Here is a 15101-nt window from a genome sequence, read left to right as displayed (position 1 = left end):
GCGGCGCGCGCGCGGGAGGACGCCGGGGGAGGGGGCGGGGCCGCGCCGCCCGCGCCGCGCTGGGCTCTCTCGGCCAATGAGCGGCGTCCACATGCCGCGGCGGCGGCGAGAGGGGAGGCAGCGGCGGATAAATGCTATTAGAGCAGCCGCCGCGGAGCCGTCCCCGACGCCACCTCCCGTCTCCTCCGCCGCAGTTTCCTCCGCCGCTGTCGGGGGTGCAGAGCTGAAGGGCTCGGCCGGGCGCGCCGCGCGGCTCCCCTCCGCTCGCCCGCCTCGCTGTCCTCCGCGCCGAGGGCTCGGCCGGGCGCGCCGGCTCTCCTCAGCGCAGCGCCGCGGCCTGTGCTGCCCGCGCCTGGCTGGCCGCTGAGGCGGCGCTCGGGCGCGGCGCGGCGGGAGGCTTGCAGCCCCTCGGGCGGGCTCGGCGAGGCCGGGCCGCGGGCGGCGGTTTCTGGGGGAGGGGGCTCGGGTGATTCAGCGCCCGGTCAGGCGGAAGCGGCCGCCGCCGCGGAGGAGGAGGAGGAGGAGGAGGCAGCTGTCCGCGCCCGGGCGCCCGCGGTGGCACGAGCCCGCGGCCCGAGTGCGAGGCGGAGGCGAGGAGGCCGCGGGGACGCGAGGCGAGGCCGGCCGGGGCCCCCGCAGCCATGGAGAACGCTCACACAAAGACGGTGGAGGAGGTGCTGGGCCACTTCGGCGTCAACGAGAGCACGGGGCTGAGCCTGGAGCAGGTCAAGAAGCTCAAGGAGAGATGGGGTTCCAACGGTAGGTGCGGGGCGCCGGGGCTGCAGCGGCGCGGCGCGGGCCCGAGCGCCAGGGAAGATGGCTGACCCGGCTCCACCTCGTGGGGCTCGGCTCTGCTCGGCTCGGTGCCCGACGGCTGCGAGCGGCCGAGCGGCCGGCGCGTGGGTCCGGCCCGGCCCGGCCCTCCAGGGGTCTCGAGCCGGTGACCTTTGCGGCGCTCGGCGAGCCGGGGGGAGGGGAGGGCCTCCGCCGAGGCCCCCGCGGATCTATGAGGCGTCTAGGTACGATGGAGAAACCCTCCGACCGTTTCTCGTGCTCCCCAAAGTTACACATCTGGCAGAAGTGATGACCCAGCCGAAACGACTGCGTGGTCCTGGAGGCCCCAGCCCCACAGGGCTTACAGGGCAGTTCCTTGAGCTTTGATGACTGGGACTGCATGGTTTCCTCGGGCTATCAAAGTGGAGAGACAAAGGTTGATCAGTTCTGTGCCTACATCTGTCTTTCAAGACAACCAGGGTGAATTTAGCAGTTCTTACGAAAGCGCTAATGAAGTGTCTTTATTTTTCTTTCTCCTTTCCTCCTGACACGTTGCCTGGCGAATTTCGCTGTTGTAGAATTACCGGCAGAAGAAGGTAAATAATCGTAGCGTTATTTTGGAGAGATTATGTGTGTGCGTACTTGGACTGATTGATGTGGACAGTTGAAACATACCTTTTTTTCTAACAGGAAAAACCTTGCTGGAGCTTGTGATTGAGCAGTTTGAAGACTTACTAGTTAGAATTTTATTGCTGGCAGCGTGCATATCTTTTGTAAGTATTAAAATATTTTATCTGCCCATAAAAGCTGAAAACATTTCATTGGTACACTGGAAAACAAATAATAGCCATTGAGTTTCCGTGTTTTCAAAAAACCAAAAATAACCCCAGTATTAAGAGACAAAAAATACTAGAAGCTGTTTTGTTTAGAAAATAAACGCCTGGCTTTAACAGTACAGTGAGACTGCAGGGTCTCTGAAATTCTTGTGCCTTTATCAGTTTTTCACATCAGAAAGTTTCTCATTGCGAGACCTTTTATGTTGGGTTCTTCCATTTGTTATCATGTTGTAAGATCATACTAAGATGATGTTGGGCACTTTGTAAATAGAACGTACAAAAGGAATATTCCAGTTGCTTTGCCTTCCTGGCAGTGGCAAGGTGACAGTCCTGACAGTGACAAGAATGATGACGGCAGTGATGGCACCACTGTTGACCAAATTTGGTCACTGACCTTTAGGATGGCATCTAACCTGGACCCCTGTCTTGAGTGATTCCTAGATTGAGAGAACACAGTTCAGTACTCTTGGTTCTCAATAGTAAAGAGGGAATGAAGGTAGAGGTTTTTTTTTTTTTTCCTTCCTCTTGTTCTGTGTGTGCTTGAGCCTGTGTGGTTGCTAAGAAACTAGTGAAATGCAAAGACCTGCCTAAGAAAAACTAATAGAGATGGCAAGGGTATTTCTAAGTTATTAACATTTTACTCTTTGGTTTTTTTTTTTTTTTTTCTGGGCAGTGGACTTTACAGTTTCTTCAAAATGGTGATAGTGGTATATAGATTTTCTTAACACACTAATTTTTGTTTTTAGAACATTGTATCCTTACACTGTGGTACAGTGAAAATCATACAATAATTGTTTCAGGTTTTACAAATTGGTGGTTGAATGGCTTCAATTTTAAAGTCACACGTAAGTCTCCCCTGTGGGCCTGTGACCACGCTCTATGAAAATACTAGCATAGAGGATTGTTTAGAACTTACTGAGCTCAGGTGAAGGGAAGATTGATTTTTTTGCTATTTTTAAATTAAGTATTGGTGGCAAAGGTGATCTTTAGGAGCATGAATTTTGCCCAGAAACTTTACTAATTTAGTTATCAAGAATCTTTTTGGGTTCTTTTGAGACAGGGTTTCTCTGTCTAACAGCCCTGGCTGTCATAGATTCTTTGTAGACCAGTCTGGCCTCTGACTCACCGAGATCCACTTGCTTCTGCCTCACAAGTGCTGGGGACTAAAGGCATGTGCTGCCATGCACAGCTAGTTCTATTGAACTTACCTGTGGTTTTCATTAAATAAAATTTAGACTCCCCGCTAGCAAACCATTCAGCATACTACTGAGTCATTCACTCTTTACCTCTTACATGTATCTTGTGATTAACTTTTAAAAGTTTTATCTAGTAAATGGCTGCTTCATTGGTAAATGAGCTAAATGGAGTTGTTTGATTATGGTTTGAGCATGTTGCCATGAGATAAATTATATATTTGGAGATTGTTAAGGGTTTGTATTTATGTAGGCACGTAATTCTGAAAGGCTCTGCTTTGGTAGTTAAATGTTGGTATTCAATCACTAAAACCACCAGGGACTTAGAAATTAACTAGCTGATATTTACAAGCCATAGGCAAAATGTATTCTTTTCAATGATTTATTTTTATAGTGTGTACACTGGTGTTTGCACATGTCTGTGTGAGAGTATCAGTTCCCCTGGAATAGTAGTTACAGACAGTTGAAAGCTCCTGTGTGGGTGCTGGGGATTGAACCTGGGTCCACTGGAAAAGCAGCCAGTGATCTTAACTGCAGAGCGAGCCCTTTCTCCAGCCAGTCGGCAGAATGCATTCTTACTGGGTCCTTTTGTATTATAATTTGAAGCAATCTTGGAAATAGTGCCACTTGTCAGTGAACAGATCACTAGCTATCGGATCTCAGAGGGTTTGAAATTATGAGAGGTCAGTTTGACTTTTAGCAAATAGAATTAGTGATTGCAGATGTGTTTTACATTGGGTAATTAGAAACTTATTCTTTCTAATCATTTTCAAATTTTAAGTAAATAACTTCTTTGTAATAGAGGACATTGTAGTACTTTGTAGTTAATGTGAGTTCATTTTCAATAACTACTTGAAATTCTTGTTCAGGAAATGAACTGTTACATTTTTTACGTTACTGGTCGTTAAATGACTAAAGAATTAAGCGTTTAGGAACTGCTTTTTATAGAATTCACTTAATTTGCTTTTGTTTATTTGGTCTAGATTGTGGATAGATTAAGATACTCTTCAGAGGCCACTTCAGACCTATACTCACTCTAGAACATGTGTTACTGACCTTTAGTGTCTGTGCTTAAGTCTATTAAAGCCCTTAAAAATAAACTCCAAGATTGCTTTATTTCAAAAGAAAAGATTCAGTAAGCTGAGGCATCAGGACAGCCTGGCTGGAGTAAGGCCCTATCTTAAAAGCTATAAAAATGGAAGAAAAAAAAAATTTGTGCTGTAGAAGATGGGTTGTTGATGCTCTTCCTGGAGGGTCGATAGTTCTCTGTAGTACTTGGTCTGTTCTTTTCTTATTTGTTTGTATTTCTGTTACTGCTTATGTATGTATGTAGGTAGGTATATGTGCGCTTGTTCAGGTATGTGGGTGTCTTGTGTGTGAATGTGTACAGAGTGCCTTGCTTTATGACTCTGCTCCTTAAGTACTGAGGCGAGGTTTCTGGATTAAACCCAGAGCTCCCTGATTCAGCTAGTTTAGCTAGCCAGCTTGCCGCTGCCTCCTGAATGCTGCAATTACAGGTAGGCTGCCACTGCTTTCTGGCCTTTGTGAATACCTGCCGTCTGAACACAGGTCCTTAAACTTAGGTGGTAAACACTGCCTACTCAGCTATCTTTTAGGCCCTCGGTTTGTTTGTTTGTTTGACAGGGTGTCTCTGTGTAGCCTTGGCCGTCCTTGAACTCACTCTGTAGACCAGACTGCCTCTGCTTCCTGAGTGCCGGGATTAAAGGCCTGCACCACCACCGCCTGGTGTCAGGGCTTAGTATGTCTTGACTGGTCTCGAGCTCACTCCGTACAGCCTAATCTTAAGAGATCTTCTTGCTTTGCCTCTTACAGGCAGGATTACAGGCTTGTGCCTCCAACTTCAGCTTATTATTTATTTTCATAGCTTCCAGAGTACTAACTTGTGGTAGTCAGTATATTCTTACTGCCATAACAGGAAAAACACGGTAGAATGCTCAAGTTATTTTCTAGAAGTGAATAAGAAGTTCTCATAAATAATCAGATTCTCCTCAGGTTAGAAAGATATTAATGATTTATTTTATTTCAACCATCAGAATAGTAAACTGTTAACTACAGTTAATATATTGCTCTGGCAAAAAAAAAAAGAAAGAAAGAAAGAAAAGGAAACTGTATTAATGTTTTACACCTGTGGCCCATGGAGACAGTTTAATTTCTAGTATTCACCAAAACTGTTCCTTTTTAAAAGGTCAATTCAAATATGGTGGTGCATGCCTGTAATTTTAGTATTTGGTAGCTAAATAGGTGGGTTAGGAGTTCAAGACCATCCTAGGGTATATAGTGAGTTTGAGGTTAGCCTGAGGTACCTAAGACTGTTTGAGCAAAGTGCACGTGGGTATTTAAACTTTTTTTTTTTTTTATTTGGTTGGTTGGTTGGTTTTTGTTTGGTTTTGAACTCAGAGATCTGCCTACTTCTGCCTCTCAGAGTGCTGGTGGGCATGCACCATTGTGCCCAACTTAGAATTTCTTTAATTTAATGTCATTGACTATTTTTGTTTGATTTGAATTTCCGTTCTTTTAGGTTACTAACTTTAAATATACTGCATCATATACTTGCCTAACTGGAATACCTGCCCATTCCTCTTCTCCCATAATGGAATACCTGCCACAGACAGTAGGATAATAGGGAACATGGGGTCTGATACCTTGAATTGTGCTGTTGAGAAAGTAAAGCAGAGCGGCTGTGATAAGGGAGTTGGCTATAGGGAAGAGGACTGCAGGCTTTTAATAGGTGGTTGTGTAACCTCACAAGGTAACCTTTGAGTAAAGATCTGATGAAGAGGTGAGTGTCAGTAGGGCCGTGTTGGATTAGCTTATCTGTCTAGGCCATAGTGACCAATGATGAGAAATGCATAGGTTTCTTTTTTTTTGCCCCATTTCCTATTTTATAATTAATATTGATTCTAAAATACTTTTTTGTTGTATTTTTGAGACAAGGTCTCTCTTTTGTTTTTGTTTTTAATTTATTTATTATGTATACAGTGTTCTGCCTGCATGTACGCTTGCACACCAGAAGAGAGCACCAGATCTCATTATAGATGGTTGTGAGTTACCATGTGGTTGCTGGTAATTGAACTCAGGACCTTTGGAAGAACAGCCAGGGCTCTGTAACCTCTGAGCTATCTCTCCAGCCCAGGTCTCTCTTTGTAGTCCTGGTGACCAGGACTATGTAAACCATGGTCTTGAACTCACTGAGATTCTCTTGCCATCATCTGGACCCTGTGCTTCTTCATTGTCTCAAATATAGGAATGAATTTGTTTCTAACATTTTGAGACATTGATAAAACATGGGATCTGTTTTTGCTTTGCTTGTTTAAATGTTTTTTAGGAAGTATTTAATAATTCAGTAATAAGTATTTAATAATTTAGGAAGCATTTTATGGTGGTTTAAATTTTTTTATTTTCTTAAAATATAATTTTAAAAGATGATTTGAAGAGGAAACATTAATATTTTTCCTCACTTTCCCTAGTTAGGGATAGAATCCAGGGCCTTGAGCTCTTGGTCCTCTTGCCCAGCCTCTTGTCTGCTGGGATTACAGGTGTGTATTGCCATGCTTACCTTTGGTATATATATTTTTTTGAAGTGTTTTACAGAAGAGAATGGATTCTAGTTCATGTTTGGGGGGTTGTTTTTGACTGAAGGAATTTTTATGTGCCATCTAAGATACTTGGCATCTCATTTATTGGTAATCTTTTATGCTTTCTTTTGGTTTCTCTGCATAACAGCCCTAGTTGTCCTGGAACTCACTCTGTAGACCAGGCTGCCTCAAACTCACAGAGATCCTTCTGTCCCAGCCTCCTCTTCTGTCCCAGCTGGGGTTAAAGGTGTGTACTACCATGTCTGGCTTCTTATAAACCTATTAATGTAAATTTCATTTATTGATCCAAAGGCACAGTGCAAGTTTTTAATAAGATAAGCAGAAAATGAAAATAACACCTGATCATAACACTTTTAGGCAGGTGGTGCTGGCATTAAACCTGAGCCCCTCACATTCTATGCAGTCACTCTCCCACTAAACTATACTTCAGCTTCTTTGCTTTCTGGGTGGTCTTGAGAGTTCCGCCCTACCCAAGAGTGGCAGCATACAGCTTTAATTCCAAATACTCAGGAGGCAAAGGTGAATGGATCTCTGTGAGTTCAAGGTCAACCTGGTCTCTATAGGGAGCTTAGGCCAGCCAGCCAGCCAAGGATACATACTTAGGCTCCATCTCAACAAAGAAAACAAAGAGCTGAGCACACAATCCCAACACCACACACAATATGATGACCCTCCCTCCCAGTATCCAGCAGAATGTGGCCTTTTTTTGGCTTAGAACAAAATTTGATTTAGTTATTATTTCTATTAAAAGTTATGGTGCCAGGTTGAGTGTGGTGACATAGACCTGTAAGGCAAGTTGGAGGTCAGCCAGGAAGAGACCCAGGAAAAACAGTAAAGTTAGAGGACTAGAGTGGTTAAGAGTGGCTTAGTGGTTAAGAGTACTTGCTACATTTGTAAAAGATTAGGGTTTAGTTCCCAGCACCTGCAGCACCTGCATCAGGTGGCTCAAGCTATCTGTAACTCCAATTCTAGGGGAGTCTAACTCCCTTTTTTGGATTCTGTAGGTACCAGCATGCATGGTATGTATATATGTAGTCTCAGGCACACATAGACAAAAATTAAAAAATGAAAACAAAACATCTTTCTCCTTTTCTTCCAGTTATTGGTGGAGTGTGGGCTACTTTCTTGTTTACTTAAGTTCCTTAGTTTACTCAGGGCTTTGTACCTTAGCTATGTGAACACTTGTTTCATTGTTTTCCTACTTATCCAGTATTACAGAGTATCATCTGTGTACCAGAACCTCTTCTGAGCCCCTAGGGATGCAGCTGTAAACAGACAGTACAAAGAGAACTCTTGTATGTTCAACCTATTCTCAAGGTTTTTAGACATATTTGTGTAATTTAGGAATAACCACAGTTAGTTCCTCAACTGGCCAGACCATATGATAGCATCTGTGCAGTTGTCCTTACACCTTCTCTCCATCAGTTGCTTGTCAGCACTGTTTCCCATTTGTGTGGCTTAATAGGATCTCTTAGCAATAGAACAAATTGCAAGGGACTGAAGAACACAGTCTGAGCATAGATTGGTTTTTATTAGTTAAATGTGATTGATCCTCAACTTGAGGTATAAGATTTGAGTTTGTGGGTTATTTATTTAAGAACTTTTTAGATTATTTTATGTGTAAATATGTTTATGTTTGTGTGGCTATATACCACATGTGTGGGTGCCTCTGGAGGAAGGAAGAGGGTTTTTAATTTCCTGAAACTGGAGTTATAGGCAGTTGTAAGCTGCCTGATACTGCTACTGGGAACTGAACTGGACTCCTGGAATAGCAGCACAGGGCCATCTCTTCAGCTTCAGACATTTTTTAAGTATTCAAGAAATTGCTGTGAAAATCCCTCTCACCCCTTGTACTGGGGACTGAGCCCAGGGGCTGGCATATGCTAAGCAATGTTTCTAATCACTGAACTATCATGCTAGCCATAAATGGATGGCTTTTAAAAACTTTAAGAAGGTTTGGATGCCCTTCTTAGTAGATTTTGGTCATTAGTTTATCTCCTAAAGTAATGAGTATATCTGTAGAACCTTTAAGTATGGGTAGCCTGTGTTTTCTATTCAGTGGGTCACATGGAAGGCAAATTGAGTACACTGGTCAAAGTAGGATTCTTAGGACAGTGTATCTCTCAACTAGTAGAGAAATGTGTTACTCTGTTAATTCAGAGTCTGCTTACCCTTTCCTTCACTCCAGTTGTTAAGGGATGTTGCCCTAAGTTGTCCCCTAGATAGGCTGCCAAGAAGGAAATTCATACCCACTTTAACAAGGTGTGAAGCTTATCTTAGAGTTGCTAATGCCTCACTGACCTTTCGGAAAGGGCAGTAGTCACTCATGAAGTTGAGCAATTTTTCTTCTTTAAGAGCTAATTAATTTCTTAATTCTGATATGTTCTCCTTGGTGAATGTTTGGAAGGCTGTATCAGCAACTGTAATTCTGCATCTATCAAAATTTATAACTTCCTAGAGAAGTTTTCATTCTGGCAGAGATCCTGGTCTTAGTACTGGGAATGCCCTGTTGAAAGCTTCCTGTAGTATTTCTTACATGCAGGTTTCTCCTGCCCTGCTTGTCAGTGGTAATTGACATGTGTCAAAGTCTGGGTACTTTCTCTTTGGTTTTTCTTTGATCTGATTCTTTGCTAGTTCAATGTTAATCCTATTGAGAGTTTCATATTGCCTTAATTACCTTCTGGTCATTTTCTATTTGTGTTTTTAAAAAAACAAAACAAAAAAACCAACTCATTGAGTATAAATGCTATGTGGGTTCTTTTTGGTTTTTGTTTGTTTTTTTTTCAAGACAGGGTTTCTGTGTGTAGCCTTGGCTGTCCTGGACTCACTTTGTAGACCAGGCTGGCCTCAAACAGGATTAATCTGCCTCTGCCTCCCGGAGTGCTGGGATTATAGGCGAGCACTACCATGCCCGGCTGCATTTATTATTTTTAACTTTATTAATTTTACTTATAACATGGGATTATACATACACACACACACACACACACACACACACACACACACACACACACATATGTTATATGTTTGTTTTGAGACAGGCTCTCTATTATGTCCTGGAACTTGCCAGGCTGATCTTGAACTCAGATCCACCTACCTCTGCCTCCTGAGATCTAGGATTAAATGTTTTGGGGTGCATGTGTATATGTACACAGAGGTCGGTTAACTTTGGTTCTAGTCTCCTGCTTTTATGTGGGTTCCAGGAATTAAATCAGGTTGCCAAGTTTGTAGGGTAAGTGTCTTTACCTGATGAGCCATCTTGCTAGCTCCTAGATAATCTGTTAAAGAGTCTTTATTGTGAAATATGTTTATTTTAGGCAACATAGCCCAGTCCCACCCTCTAAAGCAAAGCAAAGCCCATTTCCCAGATGCAGTCACTAAGGTTGGCAGGGTTCTGATAAAACTGCTGATGATGTTTGTCAGGGTCTGGCTTTGGTTAATGGAAGGGAGCTTTTGTGCATGTGTGACATGGACCTTGTATGGAGGGCAAAAGGACAACTTTGAGGAGTCAGTTGTCAGATCCTTGCACTGTGAGTTCCAGAACTGAATTCACATCATCAAGCTGGCACGGCAAGTGCCTTCACCTACTCCTCCACCTTACTAGCCCTCCTGGTTAACTTTTAATCCTTACATCAGTGGTTCTCAGCCTATGGGGTGGAACAACCCTTTCACAGAGTTCACCGAAGACCATCAGAAAATACATATTTACATTGTAGTTCATATCAGTAGCAACGAACATAATTTTATGGTTAGGGGTGACCACAACAAGGAACTGTATTAAAGGGTCACAGCATTAGGAAGGTTGAGAACCACTACCTTAGGTACCCTTAACCAAGTTTTTATTAACTCACTGTGTTCTCTTTATATCATCTTCATAGTCTCTTGGCTATTAAATTGTAGTTGTTTGGGGTGAGAGTAGGATCTTGTCATGTTGCCTCAAACTAGCAGCCATCCTGCCTTGCCCTCCTAGATTAGGTCAGGTGTCATTTTTTCTTTTGTAATTACATTTTGAGTTCATGTGTGCATGCCTTTTGAGAGTAGTTTTCCTTTTACCAGGTGATTACATTTAGACTGTCAGGTTTGGCAGCAGTTTTACCAGATGTACCATTTCCCTGGTTCAGCATGTTTTATTTATTTGGACGGGGATTGTAGGCCTTTTTAAAATCTTAATTTATTTTATTGGGGTTTCTTATACCTCTTCCTCCCTTCTCTACCCCGGTCCCTTCCACCACCCCAGAACCAGGTAGGAGGAAAAGGTTCTCTTGAGCTACTTCTGTTGGTTAGGGTCTTTGGGGCAAGTTCAATCTTTGTTTCAAGATACCTCCAGCTTCTCACAGCAACCAGGATCAGCAGTCTCCTTTCTTGGGGACCCTTCTCATTCCCTATCTCCAGCCCACTGTGGCATCTGGCATTTATCCTTCTCCCACAGTCTTCAGAATTAAGCTGTCCGTAGCTGGCAAAGATGATGCCCCTCTCAGAGCCTGCATGAGGCAAATAGTCTGCTACTGTGAACAATCTAAAGCAGCTCCATATCCCACACCAGAGATTAAAATGGAAACACGTTTACTTAACATAACTGAGTTTTTAAAGATACCAAAACTTGCATTACAGGGGATTTATGTAATTTCTGAAGTGCCGTATTGCAATACTAGGTGAGGTGTGCCAAATGGCCTTCAGAGTACATTCCCAGTCTCAGAACAGTCTTGTGTAATTTTGGTGTGACCTTCACTACCACTGAGAATTTACGGAGATTAAATTGGTCTACATTGAATTTGAGTGAATGGTCAATTTTTTTTTTTCCCCAAATGTTTTTGCTTGTTTTTTGGGTTTTTTTGAGACGTGTGTGTGTGTGTGTGTGTGTGTGTGTGTGTGTGTGTGTAGCCTTGGCTGCCCTAGTCTGAGGACAGCCTAGATCAGGCTGGCCTTGAACTCACAGAGATCCACCTGCCTCTGCCTCCTGGACTGCTGGGATTACAGATGTGTGCTTGTTTGTTTTTAAACTGGAAATTCGGGCCATATTGTTATGCCAGGTTCACGGGACCCTCAGAGACCACCAGGAGATGACTCGATGCAATTGCAAGAGAGCTTTATTACGAGAGCGATCGAACTTGGGACCCAAGTCTCACTGGCACAGCAGTAGAGAAGTGGGACCCCAAGCTCTGAGTGAACAGGATTTTTAAAGGGAAAGTCTGTGAGCTGGGGGTTTCCATGGCAGCAAGCAGGGGGGCACAAGCCTTGGCGTTACAGAATTGGGTGAAGTTTAGCAGGGCGGGGTGACCTTTTCTGAGGCACATAATCACAATGGCTAAGGCATATAATCACAGTGGCTATTTTTCTAAACCATATCTGAAACATTGGGGAGAATTTTCCCACCCGATTCTCAACCAATTCCCATTGATTATTGCCAGGGAGTTTGTCTCTATTTTCTATGAAGCATTTATTCTGTTATATTTCCTGGAGGCTGTTGCTAGGAGAGTTAACTTTGTTTTCTGCCAGGTGTACATTCTGTGATATTTCCTGGTACCTGAATTCAGTTCCCAGTCAAGATCTTTATTTCAAAATGGAGTTATATTCAGGCTATCTTAAGCTCTTCAATATATGTCTATTGTTTAAACAGGTTTTTTTTTTCCTATAATAATTCTATAATGTGATCTTTTATTATAAAGGTAGCTAATTCTAAAAGCACATAAGCAAGTCTAACATGTGCCATTTTTCTTCTAGGTTTTGGCTTGGTTTGAAGAAGGTGAAGAAACAATTACAGCCTTTGTAGAACCTTTTGTAATTCTGCTTATATTAGTAGCCAATGCAATTGTGGGTGTATGGCAGGTAAGCAAAAAATTCTTGCAGCAGTGTTAACAGTTATAACTCACAAAGGCAAGCCAGGTGTGGTGGTGCACACCTTTAATCCCAGGCAGTTTCTCCGTGAGTTTGAGGACAGCTAGGGAGGACTACATAGAGAAACCCTATCTTTAAAAACCAGAAGGGAGGTGGGGGTTGGGGGAGAGCTGAACATAAAAAGAAAATCAGAATGAACATGGATGAGAAACTGAGTGTGGTAGATCTTCCCTTGTATATAACACTAAAGAGGTTGAGGCAGAATCTTTTGGGACCATTCTGGGGAACAAAAGCAAAACCCCATTTCAAAAAAAAGAAAGAAATTGATAATGGAAGGCCAAAGAAAACCAGAGAAACCGGGTATGGATGGAAGGCTAAAGAAAACCAGAGAAGCCCGGTGCAGTGGTGCACGCCTGTAATCCCAGCAGGGGCAGGTGTATCCCTGTAAGATTGAGGCCAGCTTGGTCTACAAATTGAGTTCAGGACAGCCAAGGCTACACACAAAAACACTTTGTCTCAGGAGGTGGGGGAAACAATGTGAGGACCATGGTCTGCCTTTATATTTCATGGTGATTTTGAGGACAAACTTCATGAAACTTTTATTTTCGTTAGTTTGCTGGGTGGGTGGGGGGGTGCTGTAAAAATTCTGAGAACCTAAATTGTTTCCAAGTTGTTCCCACTTTCTCTCCATTACTCAGGCTTTGCCTGCACTCAGGATGAAAGTTTATTTACCATAGAACAGAAATGGCATCCTTCAAAGGGTTTATGTATTTTGATAACAGCATTTTACTAAGTAGCACAGGCAAGCTGCAAACTCAAGACCCTTCTATATTGGCCTCCCTAGAATTTGGGATTACAGCTGAGCGCTGGAATGTTCAAATTGTCATCAGACACACTTTACAGACAGTCCTTGGGTGACTTGTTTGTCATCCCAGCTCTTAGGAGGTTCAGGCAGAAAGTAGTTCACTGTTTGTTATAAAGCCCCCTCCTCTTTTTCCTCTCATGTTACAAAGTTTAAGACAAGTGTTTGCCAGGCATATGTGTGCTTTAAGTCCCAGAGTGGTGTGTCCCGTCCCATCGCCCCCTCCCCCTAGAGTTTCCAGGCTGGCCTCAAACTCCTGAGTGTCTGAATGAGGGGTATGTGCCACCACAAACTAGCAAGTTTTAATTCTGCTTTTGTTTTTTGGGGGGGTGGCATGAAGGACTAAAGGATATTTTCTGGTGTGTAATGTAGCTCAGGGTGGCCTCCAACCCACAGTTCTGCCTGAAACTTTAAACTGCAAGGATTATAGGCATGCATTACCACACCAAATTTATCTTTGAGACAGGGTCTCACAAGGTAGCCCTGGCAGGCCTGAAACTCAGGATGGATTGCCTCTGACTCCTGAGTACCCGGTTAAATTAAAGGTATGAATCACCATGTCTGGTCCATCTTTTTACTCTTAATACAGAATTACAAATGTGTTTGTAATAAAGTGCCAATTGTTTAGTGCAGGTATCATTAATGTGCTTTTTTATATTAAGATTGTAAGTTTTAATTTCTAATCTAGAAATATTTAAGAAATTTTTAAACCAGGCAGGCTGGTTTACCATACTTTTTCTTCATACAGGAAAGAAATGCTGAAAATGCAATAGAAGCTCTTAAAGAGTATGAACCTGAAATGGGCAAAGTTTATCGACAGGACAGAAAGAGTGTACAGCGAATTAAAGCTAAAGACATAGTACCTGGGGATATTGTAGAAATTGCTGGTGAGTTGAGTTTATCATTTTCTTTTTTCTTAGATTGTATTTCTAAGGTTCTTTTCTCAAGGTTTAGAACTATATTTAGCTTTTTGTATTTTAATTTTTTTTTTTTTTATGCACATGGGTGATTTGCTTGCACATGTCAGCACTACACTTGTGCCTGGTGCCTACAGAGTCCAGAAGAGGGCATCTGAGGTGTGGGTGCTGGGAATTGAACTCAGGTCCGCCTGAAGAGTAGCCCGTGCTTTGAACCCTATTTTTTGTTGTTGTTTTTGTTTTTTTCCCTGTAATTATATTTAAACGTGTTTGTTTATTAATTACATTATACCATTTCAGTGCCTACTTGAAATGTTTCAGCACCTTTATGTTAATAAGGTATGTTTTGATATTATTTGAGATAGAGTTTCAGTATGTTGCTGAGTCTGAGTCTGGTCTCAAACTCCTGGCGAAGTGATCCTTCTACCTCAGTCTCCTATAAAAGGTTTTTGTGTTTTGGACAAAGTGTTTGAGGTATTATAGTTAATTAATAGTTGTAGTTATCAGTTGTAGAAGAGCACTAGTGCTAGATGTGGAGCTCAGGGTTGAGTTGACAGTTCACTGTAGTGATTGATTAAGTGGGTTCTCAACTTAGGTCTTGATGCTCATGTGGCACATGCATACTTTTCTGGTTAAGCTGTCTGTCCATCTCTCCTTTTCTTTTTTATGGTTTGATTCTGGATTTTTTGTTTGTTTTGGACTTTTAGGGCAGGGTCTTGCTGGGTAAGCCTGGCTGGCCCCAAATTCAGAGCTTCTTTTGCCTCTGCTCTGATGAGTGCTGGGATAAAGCCGTGCAATACCATGCCTGGTAATTTTTTGAAACAAGGTTTATGTAACCCAGGTTGGAGTTTAACATGGTATGTAGTCTAGACTCCCCTCAGACTTCTGATCTTTTTGCCTCTTTGGTCCTAGGATTGGTAGTCCGTGTCACTATCCTGGTTTTGACATAAACCATAAGTGATACCTGTAACTCTCAAACTGAATTGTTTATTTCATTTTTGGTTGTTGCATTAATAGAGTGAGTTGAAAGAGTTACTGCAGAGGATTATTCAGATAATTATTTGGGC

General features: G+C 42.7%; 1 protein-coding gene across 1 annotated transcript in view; it reads left to right on the top strand.

The window, feature by feature from the left end:
• Positions 1–470: 470 nt before the first annotated feature.
• Atp2a2 (ATPase sarcoplasmic/endoplasmic reticulum Ca2+ transporting 2) overlaps positions 471–15101 on the top strand; it is a 49882-nt gene continuing 35251 nt past the window's right edge. Inside the window, exons 1-5 of the mRNA XM_055605980.1 lie at positions 471–759; positions 1353–1370; positions 1465–1547; positions 12142–12246; positions 13866–14004. Coding sequence (XP_055461955.1) covers positions 642–759; positions 1353–1370; positions 1465–1547; positions 12142–12246; positions 13866–14004 — 463 coding nt within the window. The 5' untranslated portion in view covers positions 471–641. The remainder of the gene's footprint in view (positions 760–1352; positions 1371–1464; positions 1548–12141; positions 12247–13865; positions 14005–15101) is intronic.

The sequence above is a fragment of the Psammomys obesus genome, unplaced genomic scaffold (genome assembly GCF_907164565.1).
Source record: "Psammomys obesus unplaced genomic scaffold, mPsaObe1.curated_primary_1811, whole genome shotgun sequence".
In the NCBI taxonomy this organism is placed as follows: Eukaryota; Metazoa; Chordata; class Mammalia; order Rodentia; family Muridae; genus Psammomys; species Psammomys obesus.
The sequence above is the reverse complement of the archived record's forward strand: the minus strand, read 5'-3'. Positions and strand labels throughout refer to the sequence as shown.